Source organism: Microtus ochrogaster, chromosome 22, assembly GCF_000317375.1.
Source record: "Microtus ochrogaster isolate Prairie Vole_2 chromosome 22, MicOch1.0, whole genome shotgun sequence".
Taxonomy (NCBI): Eukaryota; Metazoa; Chordata; class Mammalia; order Rodentia; family Cricetidae; genus Microtus; species Microtus ochrogaster.
In genome coordinates this window covers 13967034-13979651 of record NC_022023.1, presented here as the reverse complement: position 1 = coordinate 13979651, position 12618 = coordinate 13967034, and the positions used below count along the sequence as shown (strand labels likewise).

Below are 12618 nucleotides of genomic sequence, written 5' to 3'. Positions count from 1 at the left end.
GTAGGTACCTGCGCCTTCTCTGCTTCCTTATGTCCCTCTCTGCACCTCCGCCTGCCCTACCCGGTAGCCAGCAAGAGATCCCGCCCAGCCTGTAATATGGGAAGCCCACAAGTAGAAGGTCCTCCACTGCCCGGTCAAAGCCTGCGGGTGCACAGAAGATGCAGACAGGCCTTCAGCCTTTCAGATATACCCACAGAGGGGAGGCTGCCTCCTGAGCTGCACCCCAAAGCTGCCCAGGAGGGATGTATGGAGCCAAAGACGGTAGGACTCTGGAGCAGGGTCCATGCCCCTTTAAGGGCTTGAGGACCTTGATGCTCACCATGGCAGTATGTACAACCTCCAAGAGCTGCAGTCCCTAGGGGCTAGACTTCTTCAGCCTATCTCCTCTCTACTATGGCAACCAGGAGACGGGACTCCCTTCCCCAGACCCTCAACCCATGATGGCTGGAGCAATGCTCAGCTCTCTAGACCTGGTTGTATACCGGCTAAGGATCCCAGGCTGCTTCCACACTGCCACTACTGGAGACATGCCTTGCTGTTCTCAATTCCCAGCACAGACCAACTTCACCATGCTGATGACAAGGCCATGGGGTAGCTAATCACACAGGGCTCAGCCTCCCAGGTTTCTCCCCTCAGTTAGAATTGGGACTGCCCACCCAGCCTCCTAGCAGCCGCCTAGGCTCTTCTGTGGAGCCCCCAGAGTACCACCTGCCCTGTGCAGCAAGGCTCCAGGCAAGAGCCAAGTTGTAGGAGGCTCAGGCCACACTCTTCCTGCTCAAGGTTCAATGTCCCATTCATACACACACACACACACACACACACACACACACACACACACTTCCACCTGGTCAAGTGTCATCTTCACAGACCCAGATCTAGATCTAGGTGTCACTCAGATCCACAGGGTCGTACCCCCTTCCCAGCACAGGGAGGTGCCTTTTCCAGGCCTCTCTTTGACTTCCTTCCTTCCCGTTGTAAAGAACAGCCCTCACCCACTGTTCATCTCACACAGCGACCCTGAAAGGCACAATTTCCTAACAGTGTGTCTCTTCAAGGTCACGCTGCCAAAAAGAATTTCTTGGTCAATAATTTTGTGAGACACCCGTTAAAGCAACTTATTCGGTTTCCTTCTTGCAGGATTTACCAGAGCCTTTATGATACCAGTGAGGACTGGGTCCTTAGACAGTAGGAAAGCAGCATGCTTTGTTTCCCAAGCACGTTTGACCGCAGAATTAATTCTTTTCCCACCATTATTCTATGGGCTGGGAATTGGACAGAAGCCCAGTGGAACTTTTGCCCTAAGGAACTGAAACTCCCCAGTGTTTTTAGGACAGGTAGTCTAAGGTCTAGCCAACTAGGACTAGATAAAGTAACCCACCTTTCACTCGGGGATAGCACCACCAACCCTGACTGGCCCCTGCACCCAGGTCCTACCTGCTCAGGCTCCTGCTTGGTTGACAGTCACATAACTGTTCAGTCTGTCTTACTGCTCTAGGCCTTACTTGCCCAGATGGGCTCTTTCCACCAGTGGGCTTAGCTTTAGAATAAAGGCTATGACCTGGCAGTGTTTACTTTCAGCGTGACCCCCCCCCCAGGAGAGCAGCTCCCAAGGGGGCTCAGGTATTGAGGATCTCTGAAGCCCAAAATTATTTGATCCTGGATACCAAGCCATGCAAAGGAACACTTGCTCACTAGAGAGATGGCCAAGGGGATCAGTGACAGGGCTGGACTCCGGGACAAGGGCAGGCTCCGGGTGAGGCTGCTGACCGTTGGGGCTTTCTGTTCTTTTCCTCTCCAGGACATGCTGCCCATGCCGGGGGACCCGACACAGGGGACTGGCAACTATAACATCGAGGACTTTGCTGACCTGGGCATGTTCCCTCCGTTCTCTGAGTAGCTTCAGGCAAAGCCAGGCTCCTACTGCCCAGGCTCTGTTCTTGTCATGGCATAGATGCTCATGTCCAAAGGGACCACCCCTACCCACCCAGCTTGCCCTGCTGGAGAGTCCCCAGAAGCCACCCTGACTTCCCGTCTCCCTGGATATGGCATCATCTGTCTGGCTCTAACCCACAGGCCTGGCTTCTTGGGTTTGGGATCTTTGTATTTATTGTACTTTATCTGTGTGCTCAGAATGGGGCCTCCAGGGTCCTTAAATTCCATTGTGAATAATCTCCTCATGGACAGTGTGCACCCACCAAGTTTGCAATGGCTGCAGCACCAGCAAGTCTGCCTGGTGCAGAGGCTGGGTTTCTTTCTGCTTTTTCACAGCTGCCGCTTAGGGGCTTCAGGTCGGGCTAATAGGCAGTAACCTCCACATCCTGTGCTGGAGCCAGGAGCACTGGGACTTGAGACTTTGTCCACACGCTGTCCTGGATAGCCTGAGGCCAGGTGTGTTTTGTGCAGCGAGAATCAAAGTTGTGACTTGGTGGATGTACTGTGACGTGTTGGTGTGTGTGGCCAGTGAGTGGGAGAAGCTGTCCCCAGTCAGCTGCATTTCAAAGGGCAGCTTGACAGGGGCCTGGGAGCTGGGCTGACAGGCCAACCCTCCAGCACTGTCCCCAGGAGTCAGGGCTGGGGAGCTGTTCACTCTGTAAGTCAGTTCTTAGGTCCTCTGACCCTTTTACAGACAGCCTCCACGTCAAGCTTTTAGCCCTTCCTCCTTGCAACCTATGAGAGCTCTCACTCTTCCCTTACTAGGCCTGAGGGACAATGTCCTGATTCCACAGAGGTCACTGCATTCTCCCTGCTCTATAGCAGAGCCGAGCTGTTTCCTGCCCAACACCTCCAGGAAGTCACACCTGGCCCTCTGTACAGGGTTACACCTCTCAGTGTCCCTGGCAGCTTCTGCTCAGTAACCGAGGAAGATGGGGCCACATTGTGGGTGGGGGAGGGTGCTCTGAGCCCCTTGAGCCTTGGTTCTCAGCAGACAGAAAAGCCAGGTGTACCTCAGAAGGGACACAGACAGGCCTTGGAGGCCGGGGACCCGACTCTGGGCACATTCTTACAGTGGTCTTACGGAGGAACTACGAGCTAACCGCTAGAAACTTCTGCCTGGCTTATCTCTGACAACAGAGTCCCTGTGTCAGTCAGAATAAAGACACCCCAATTTCAGGTCCCGCCGCTCCTCCCCCATCCCATGTGCCGTGGCGAGTGCTGCCCGCCTCCCTTCACTTAATCGAGCCCCATCTTAAGTAATCCATGGCCATGGATCAGCCCACTAATGCCCAGGTGTGAGAGAAGCCACCAAGGCCTACCCAGGCCCTGGGGCCCTCCTGAGCTCTTTCAGAAACATGGAGGCTAAGCTCTCAGACCAGCCCTGCCTTGCTGCCTGGCTCCTGGGATGCTGGGAGTCCATAGGTTCCAGGACTCATGAGAGCAGAATGAACATGTGGATTAAAGGCTCCAGAGACTGCCAGTGCATTCCAACCTCAGCGTTGCCTGCCATCCAGGGCGTACTTGGGTTTTTACAGGATTCACCTGCAATCTCTACTTCACTCAGCAGAATGCCCTTGGTGATCCCTGTCCCTGACAAACTCTGGCCCCAGAGGTCCTCAGACAGCTTGAGCCCTTCCGTGAAGAGTAATAACACAGCCTGAGGTTCACCCCAGCCTCAGAATCCCGCGTAGGTCTCCTATGTTCGCTGTCTGGTGCACCTTCTGTCCCCAGCAGCCTGGAGCTGGCCTCAGGTGGTGAGCATAAGTTAGAAAAGAGAAAAAGGCCCAAAGCTAAGCTCAGGAGTGGAGAATCCTTTTCAGGGATGACAACAGCCATGGCCTTTAGCTTGCGAGTTAAGAGGTGTAGGAGCTGTGGGTTTGGTGTTTTTACTTTGGAGGAAAGTTGGGGCTTTTCTTGGGTATGTGACACGTTTACATAGGCTGTCACTCCCCAGTGTGAGCTCACCTGCTTTGTGATGGCTACGGCCTATCACACAAGCAAAAACAAGTCATTTGCTAACCAACGGAAGCAAGGCTAAATTGCAACCCTCTCTGTAAGTGGCCGTGGGTTGCTATGTCCTAACTTGCCAGTCCACCCAACCCTATCCTGCCAAGCTGATGCTCACCTGAAGTGCCACCACCAGGGAAACTGAAGCAGGAAAGGTCGTGAGCTTTGGAGTTCAAGATCTACTTGGGTGACATCATGAGACCAATCTCAAAAATATATAGCTGAGCCGGGCAATGGTGGCGCACGCCTTTAATCCCAGCACTCGGGAGGCAGAGGCAGGCGGATCTCTGGGAGTTCGAGACCAGCCTGGTCTACAGAGCTAGTTCCAGGACAGGCTCCAAAAGCCACAGAGAAACCCTGTCTCGAAAAACAAAAACAAAACAAAAAAATATATATATATAGCTGAGTAACTTGGCCATATTCCATGTGCTGAGGCGTCACCAGCTACCTGGCTGCTCGCTTCCTCCATTGCCTAGAATCTGAGACAGCTTTGAAGAGAGAGCTCACAGGGCATGAGCAACACTTCCACATGTGACGTGCCATGCCTTGCACCCTGAGCTGGGGTTTGTTGAGGCAACCTGCACAGTCTTGTGGATATTGGCTGTAGCAAAACGGAGCTGTGCAGAGACCATGCAGGGCCCAGCAGTTTGCTTTGTCTAACCACCCATCTGTGTCCTTAAAGAGGAAACTCACAAGCAGGCTTCCGTGGGCAGCAAGCACTTATTCATCTCTCATTTAGCCTTTCTTCTTAGGGATGTGAACTGTGCCGTGGGTAAATCATTTGTATTTCTTGAGCGTTCTGTATGACTAACAGGTATTAAAGTCACTGGGTATATGTGTAACTAATGTAACTGCCTTTTAAATTTTCATTACAATAAAAAATGACTTTGCTCTGAGCGGCGAGTGCCTCGGGACCAGCCTGGTAATTGATCAACTTGAGGCACCTGCCCCCAGGAGTCTGGGAGTCGCCACCTCCAGCCAATCAAGGACACGCAGTGCAGGCATGCTAAGGAGCCACACTTTGCAGGTTCTAGCTACTTAGGACAGGAAAGGAAACAAATGGTTCCTGTGCAGTATTCTCAATCTGTGTGACTCCCTTGATAAACCTCTACCTCCAAAATAATATTTGCATCATGATTCATAACAGTAACAAAATTATTGTTATAAAGTAGCAACAAAAATGATCGTCACATGAGGGACTGTATTAAAGGGTCCCAGCATTACGAAGATTGAGAACCACTGGTCTTGAAACTCAGTGTAAGGCAAGGCTCTCTAGAAAATTGGACTTCACAGACACTAAAAGTATTTGTTTTTCCAAAGACTTTCAAGAGAATGCCTGCAAGAGAGCAACCCTGAGTCACACATCTGAGGAAGACTTATGTCCAGGAACTTCTGGGTACAAGAAACTACTCCTGCCACTCAAGACAGAAATCTGAGTTCCAATGAGAAGAGCTGAACCATAGCACATCAGTGGTTTTCCCAAGAATTCATAGACAGGCTGCTGAGTGTGGCACATGCCTACAGTTCCAGCTTTAGGCAGGCTGAGGCAGTAGGATTGCCGGAGTGAGGACGGCCTGAGTGAGCGCAGGAGTTCCAGACCAGCCTAGGCAACACGGTGAGAAGCTATCTCAAATGCATGCATTCACATACAAAGCAGATACAGATATGGCATTTCTGGTTAATATCTTTAGTTCTAGAGGAATTCTAAAAATCACAAATGTTCTCCAAAGCCACAGAGAAACCCTGTCTCGAAAAACCAAAAAACCAAAAAAATAAAAAATAAAAAAAATAAATAAATAAAAATCACAAATGTTGTTTAGAATAAAGGGGGGGAACCCTCATTCATAAGAAAATAGTATGGTCGGGTCACATGGAGGTTCCTTACTGTGCTTTTTGTTTGTTTTGGTTTTGATTTTGATTGTTTGTATGTTTTTTCAAGACAAGGATTCTCTGTGTAGCCCTGGCTGTCCTGGACTGATCTACCTGGCTCTGCTTCCCAAAGGTGTGTGGCACCAATGCCTGGCTTCCTACAAAGTTTTAACAGGACTTTTTTTTTTTTTTTTTTTTTTTTTTTTTGAGACAGGGTTTCTTTGTAGCTTTGGAGCCTGTCATGGAACTTGCTCTGTAGACCAGGCTGGCCTTGAACTCAAAGAGATCTACTTGTCTCTGTCTCCAGAGTGCTGAGGTTAAAGGTGTGTGCCACCACTGCCAGGCTTGATAAAATAATAAAACACCCTGACGAAAGCAACTTGAGGGAAAAGGGGTTTATTTTAGTTCCCAGCTCTAGAAAGTATTCATCACGGTCGAGAAGTCAAGGAAGCCTGAGCTTGAAGCAGCTGGTCACATCATCCATCCACAATCAGGAAACAGAGATGAAGCAGCTGGTCACATCATCCACAGTCAGGAAACAGAGATGAAGGCAGGGTAGTGTTCAGCTCACTTTCTACATTATACACATCCAGCCCAGATCCCCTATTCAGAAAATGGTCCTGCCCACAATGAAGATGAGTTTTCCCACGTCAGCAATCCTACTCATGATATCCCCCCCAACACACACACACACACAGACACACATTCACACACATACAAAGAATACCAAAGGACCATCTGCCTGGGATTCTAGTCTGTCAAGTAGAAAATTAATGCTAACCATCACAGACCTATTTTCTAAAGAGTACACGTTGCTTATAAAATAATAAAAATTATTTTAAAAAAAATTATCTACTAGAGGAAGAAGAAAACAAGTTATTTGTCACCTGTTTCCTGAAAAATCCTGAAATCCTTAGGGGTTTAGCCTGGGAAGAGGATATCAGGGAAGTGTCTATGACCAGCCTGCCCTGTCTGCACAAGTGGATGGGAAGCTGGGGGACTGCAGAGCAGGAACACAGCAGGAGGAGACAGCAAAGCCAAATTCTTGCAAGGACCTGGGCCGACACCTTAGCTGTGTTCCTTCCATTGCCGATAAACTGTGAACCGAAGCAGACGCTTTACTTAATTATTTTCCTAATGGTGCCCGTAAGTGAGGTGGAGAGGACAGAAAATTATTGAGAATTAAACTGTGACTAAGTGGCTTTCACTTGTAATCCCTGCACAAGGGAGGTGGAGATAGCCAGATCCCTGGGGCTCAATAGCCAAAAATAAAAAAGATGACTCGTGAGGAGCATCCGAGGTGAATCTCTGTCTTAGCATTCCCATGCATGCGCACGTACTTGCACACATCTGACCACATACACATTCATTATCAAGAAGCGAGTGGAGGGAGGGAGGGAGGGAGGGAGGGAGGGAGGGAGAATCAAGTTGAAAAGTGAGGGGGCCTTGCTGCTCAGAATTCAGAGAGGGGGTGGGGAAAGCTGTGGTATGTGTTAGGCTGCTACCCAGAGATCACCATCATCTCCCTGTCTCCCCTCAACTTCCACCGGGGAAATTAAGGCACGTCTTCAGTTGCTACGTGGAAGGTCACTTTGCCTGTTGACCTTCTCCAGTACGTTATTTCTGTAAACAGTTATGTGACACCTACCACCTGTTAGGCATGGTGCTGGTGTTTTGTTAACATAAAGAAAACCTAGATTTCCTGGGCATAAAGAGTCACCAGTCCCCAGGGAAAGAGATGAGCAAGCAGAACACAAATTTCTGGAATGTGCTAAGAGCCCAGGAATAAGATACCCATTGGGCACCAACATAAAAGTGGGCTGCTTTCAGGAAAGGCTGAGGTGGCAAAGCACCCTGCCCTTGACTTGACCTCTGGACCAGGGCTTGAAATCCCACCAATATCTGATCTTGCCCCAGAATCAGACCACAAAAATCCACCAATCCCAAGCCACCCTGAAAAGCTCTGCCCTCCTCCCCACGCGAGAAACCCTCTACAAGCCCTGTTCAGTTTGCTGCTGTTTCTCACCTGAGATAGCCAGCCTCCTGGATTCTTCCCAGCAAATCTCTTGACAGAGGTTTGTTGTGTGATGTGACATTTTTGCAAGAGTTGAGCCCAGCTGTAACAACTTTTGCTGGAGCCAAGACCGAAACTGGAGTAGGGCAGAATGGTAACTAGGGAAACTTTTTAACTTTTTTACTGGGGAAACTTTCTCCAGGCAAAGCAGAGTTGTTACCCTCCAGGGGACCTGAGCAGAGCTGTAACACTTCTCCAGAGTAGAGTTGTAGCAACTTCTGGGGGAAACATTCCCCTGTGGGAGCAGAGTTGTTACACTTGCACTGGGGAAACCTTTCCCTCTATCAGAGCTGCAAACTGCTAGCTTACAGTGACTTTGCAGTATTCCTTGGCTCCTGACTGCCGGGATCCTTTCCCATCTGAGCTGCAATGCTTACAATAGTGTCTTTGCTGGTTCACAGCTTCTGAGCTCAGTTCTTCCAGGGAACACTTAAAGCATTCCCATCTCAAATCCCAAGACTCTAATAAATTATGCCACAGGGGCAGTCTCCCTGCAGGACACTAAATTAGGATGCCTGGCACGCATCCTGCCGTTGCTTCTTTAGATACAACCTCCCAGCCCCTGATTTCTCCCACCTTTTTTACTAAAAGTCAAATATATAAATGAAAAAAATAATTAAGTAGTTTGCTAATGAGCGAAGAACACATTTCACCATCGTGATCTGTTAGCCTGTGAGCAATTTCTTCTCCCCTGGCTCATCAAAGGAAGAAGAAATTTCTGCTCATTTTTCTCATGAAATCTCTACATCCTTAAATGGTCACCCTGTTTCTCTTGCTGCCATGTTTGCATTTAAGGTGGGTCCACAGACCTGAGCCATGTCATCATGATGGCGAAATGTGTCCTTTGCTTCTTGGGGGGAAAGTTCACAGAGCTACTTGATCATCAAGGAGCATCAAGAGCCAAGTAAGTACTAAAGCTTAGTCATTATAGGTCTGCCTTCTATGGCAGAATAAAGGTCCATTGGAGACATGCAGGCTCTGTCTTCAGGTGAAGAAGCATGGAGTCAAGGGTCCAAATAGCTTGCTACCAGCTACCATGGTAGAAGACATTAGGAGAAAAAAAAATTACTCCTGGTGAAAGTTGCCTCTGGACTTTGGTTGATGAGTTTATGTTCATCATAATTCAGAATCCACGGTATTCAACTCCTGTCCTTTTTTTGTTTTGTTTTGTTTGTTTTTATTGTTTGTTTATTTTGTTTCGTTTTTTGAGACAGGGTTTCGCTGTAGTTTTAGAGCCTGTCCTGGAACTAGCTCTTGTAGACCCAGGCTGGCCTTGAACTCATAGAGATCCACCTACCTCTGCCTCCCAAGTGCTGGGATTAAAGGTGTGTGCCACCATCGCCCAACAACTCCTTTCCTTTAAACGATCAGTAACTCATCGCACTCTGGGTCTTCCACTGTTTCTTCACCGCCCATGTCTAGAGTGAGCCCGTATTGACTGATGGCAGACTAGTGACTTCCAGGTGCGTCTCAGCTGCCCCAACCCTTTGCTGGCTATAAGCCAGTATCTTGTCTTTTTATTCCCGTTTCAAGCTGTGATGTGGAGGCTGAGAGCTGAGGTGGACACATGGCTGGCATCTGGTTGTAGCAGAAACAGGTTGGAATCAAGGGCAGGCCGGGAGAAGAAGGCAAGGCCAGGATCAGAAAAATGCAGAAAACAAGCATCTCAGCTGGGGATCCTGGGGCTTTGCACCTTGGTTTTATTGGAGAGCTGTCCAGATAGCCGGTCTTGCTTTTGTGTATTGATGATGGAGGGGAAATGAGGTCCTGTACAGAGGGGCAGAGGGTGGCATTTCATCTAAATGGATCCTCAATGTCAGTGAAGATTCTGGGTGAGGATCAGACAAGATTGACAAGCATGGGGAAAGAGGTGATTCCCGGCCGCCATGAGGCAGCTATGGAGTCTTGGGGCCAGCTCATGAAATGAAGGTATGTCCCAGGCAAATGGCCTGAAGATGAAGAAATGGAAGAAGAAGAGGTGTAGCTGTAGCCAGGATAGAAATGCTGGGTCTCACTGTGTCCTGAGCACAAGGATCAGTCACAGACTGACCTGTAATCCAAGGGACCATTGCCCTCAGAGTTATGGTGAATATAAACGAGGTAGTTAGGGTTGAGAGCAAGCAGCCCGGCTAAGGAAATCAGAGAAAGCAGAGATTCTGCCAACTATTGTTACCCTCTTAGGAAGAACATGTCAGGCCCTTGGGACATTTTCCTGTGATGGACACATTTAATCTTTCCTTTAAGAAAAATGACTGTTTCTGTACTATTCTGATACTAAAGATGTGGACAAGACTTTGAACTCAAAGAAACCTGTTTTTTCCAAGAGCTGGGAGGAGCAGCCTGTCTTTGTTTACCTGGGACTTTCCACGCTTCGCAGCAGAAGCCCCACGTTCCAGGAAATGCCTTTAGTCCTGAGAAACTAGGACATTTGGTCACCCAGCCCAGGACCCCAGGATTTGTTGGCAAGAAAGGCAGGGTCCTGGAGAGGAGGAAGTGGACAGGATTTTGCAAGCCCTCAGAAGGCAGGAGCTGGCATGAATCTCAGCAACAGCTGAGACCAGGTTCTCAGATGAGGAAGAAGTCTAGAAGTTCAAAAGAGTTTTCTTTTCCTTCCCGAAAGCCTTAGCAAGAGAGAAAAGCTGAAGTCTGGGGAGATGGCTCAATAGGTTAGGAGGTGCCTGTCACTCAGGTGTGAAGACCAGCGATCCAGTCTCCAGAGTCCATATAAATGCAGGGAGGTCTCAATGGCCAGCCGATAATCCCAGCCCTCGGGAAGTGGAGAGACCCACAGAGCAAGCTGGCTGGTGAGCTCCAGGTCCAGTGAGCGATCTCGCCTCCTCATGAGGTGAAAATCAAAGAAGACAGCTGACATCAGCCTCTGGCCCCCGTTCACACATGTGTGCACACTTGCATACACAGGCGAACATGCATAGACACACACAGACCACAGCTTCACCCAGACAAGACCTGGATGAGCAAGACCAAGTGTCAGACCCTGATGCAGAAACCGAGGGACCGTTTCCATTCCGTACAGCTCGCTAGACAGGTCGAGAATGGCGTTTACACGTTTCACATGGAGAACCAGTGAGAGTTGCCTGCTCTGCCTGAGTCCGCGCCGCGGCAGCAGTGGCGACCAAGAGCTCATTTGGTAACTCGGATCCTGGAGGAATAGCAGACTTTGAGCCAGACCTCTGCAGACAACACTCTCTCTCCCTTGAGGAGAAACCAGCGCATGATCTTTGCTGAGCCTGAAGTCTAAGCTACCATGCCACACTCACGCATACGTGTGTACTCCTGCACGACTCCCAGGATCCTTGCTGGGGATGAAGTCTAAGTTATCATGCCATGGTTCACAATAAACAGGATACAGAACCTGCCTAACTGTCCCACCAGACAAATAAAGAAGATGTAACAGAGTTTCATTCAGCTTAGAACAAGACTGTGTCATCTGGAGTGAAATAGATAGGAGTGGAGATAGCATTAATTTAAGCCAGTCTCAGGCAAGTATTGCACATTTTTCTCTCATATGCAGAAGCTCAATTTAAATACATATATATGCAAATATATACATATGTCACGTGAATGTAGAAGGGATGCTTTTTAAATATATTCTTTGAGAATTGTATATATGCCTATAATATATTTTGATTCAATTTGATCTCCCAATTCTCCTAACTCCTCCTAGGCCCACCTACCAGAGTCACACACTTAGAGAAACTGACTTTTCCCCTCCCGGGAATCGATTGTCAATATCTCCTCAGCTGGGGGCTTGCCCGTACATTCCCGCTTTGTGCCGGAATGTTGACTGGCTCCATTCTGTGCAGATCCTGTGTGGGTCTTATGCAGGCAGCCATCCTGTCATGTCCAGAAGACAGCGTTTGGTCTGGTCTTCTCTGACCTCTGACTCTTCCAATCTGTCCACCCCCTCTTCCAAGTTGTACCCTCTGCTTTCAGGGAATTTCTGTGATACGGCTGTGTGGTTTGTGGCTCAGTACTCCCCCGACACCTTCCCTGCACTTTAGCCGGCCGTGAGTTCCTCGCTAACTTTCTCTGAGAGCTGCATGAAAGTATGGCTACAGGAATATTTCTTGAGAGGGGTAGTCCGGTACTATGTCCATTTAGCTGCCAACATCATTTCTCCATGTCCTGTACAAAAGTGTGTCGCCATAGGGTCTTACCGTCAGATTCCGGTGGGCATTCAAGAGCCTCTGTTGACTTGGGGGTCTCTGAGATACCCCAACCAACAATTCGAGTGGAGGTATCCCATAACTGGCACTGAGCTTTGGATTTGGCCACCTGTGGCTTATGCAAGTTGCGTCATCCCCTCTGTAGGGTAGCTCCTATTAAACTCTTTTTATAAGAAAAAAAAAAAGTAGATAGTTGTGAGCTACCATGTGTGTACTGGGAATCCACCTGGGTCCCCTCTGCAAGAGCAACAAGTGCTCTTAACCACTGAGCCATCTCTTCAGCCCTGGAACACATTCTTCCACCCCAGCACTAGGAGGCAGACATAGGCGGATCTCTGTGAGTTCAAGACCAGCCTGTGGCTTTTCCAAACACCCTTAGCATTTCCCTCCCAGACACATACTGCCTCTTCCACTCTACCCTCTCATTCCTCTCTCCACTTAAACACCCATGCCTGGCCGGGCGGCGGTGGCGCACGCCTTTAATCCCAGCACTCGGGAGGCAGAGGCAGGCGGATCTCTGTGAGTTCGAGACCAGCCTGGTCTACA

The 12618-nt window shown here is 49.1% G+C and overlaps 1 protein-coding gene across 1 annotated transcript in view; it reads left to right on the top strand.

Moving 5' to 3' along the window:
- Positions 1–4845, top strand: part of Arnt2 (aryl hydrocarbon receptor nuclear translocator 2) — a 147212-nt gene extending 142367 nt beyond the window's left edge. The window contains exon 19 of the mRNA XM_026784429.1: positions 1799–4845. Coding sequence (XP_026640230.1) covers positions 1799–1897 — 99 coding nt within the window. The 3' untranslated portion in view covers positions 1898–4845. The remainder of the gene's footprint in view (positions 1–1798) is intronic.
- Positions 4846–12618: the final 7773 nt, after the last annotated feature.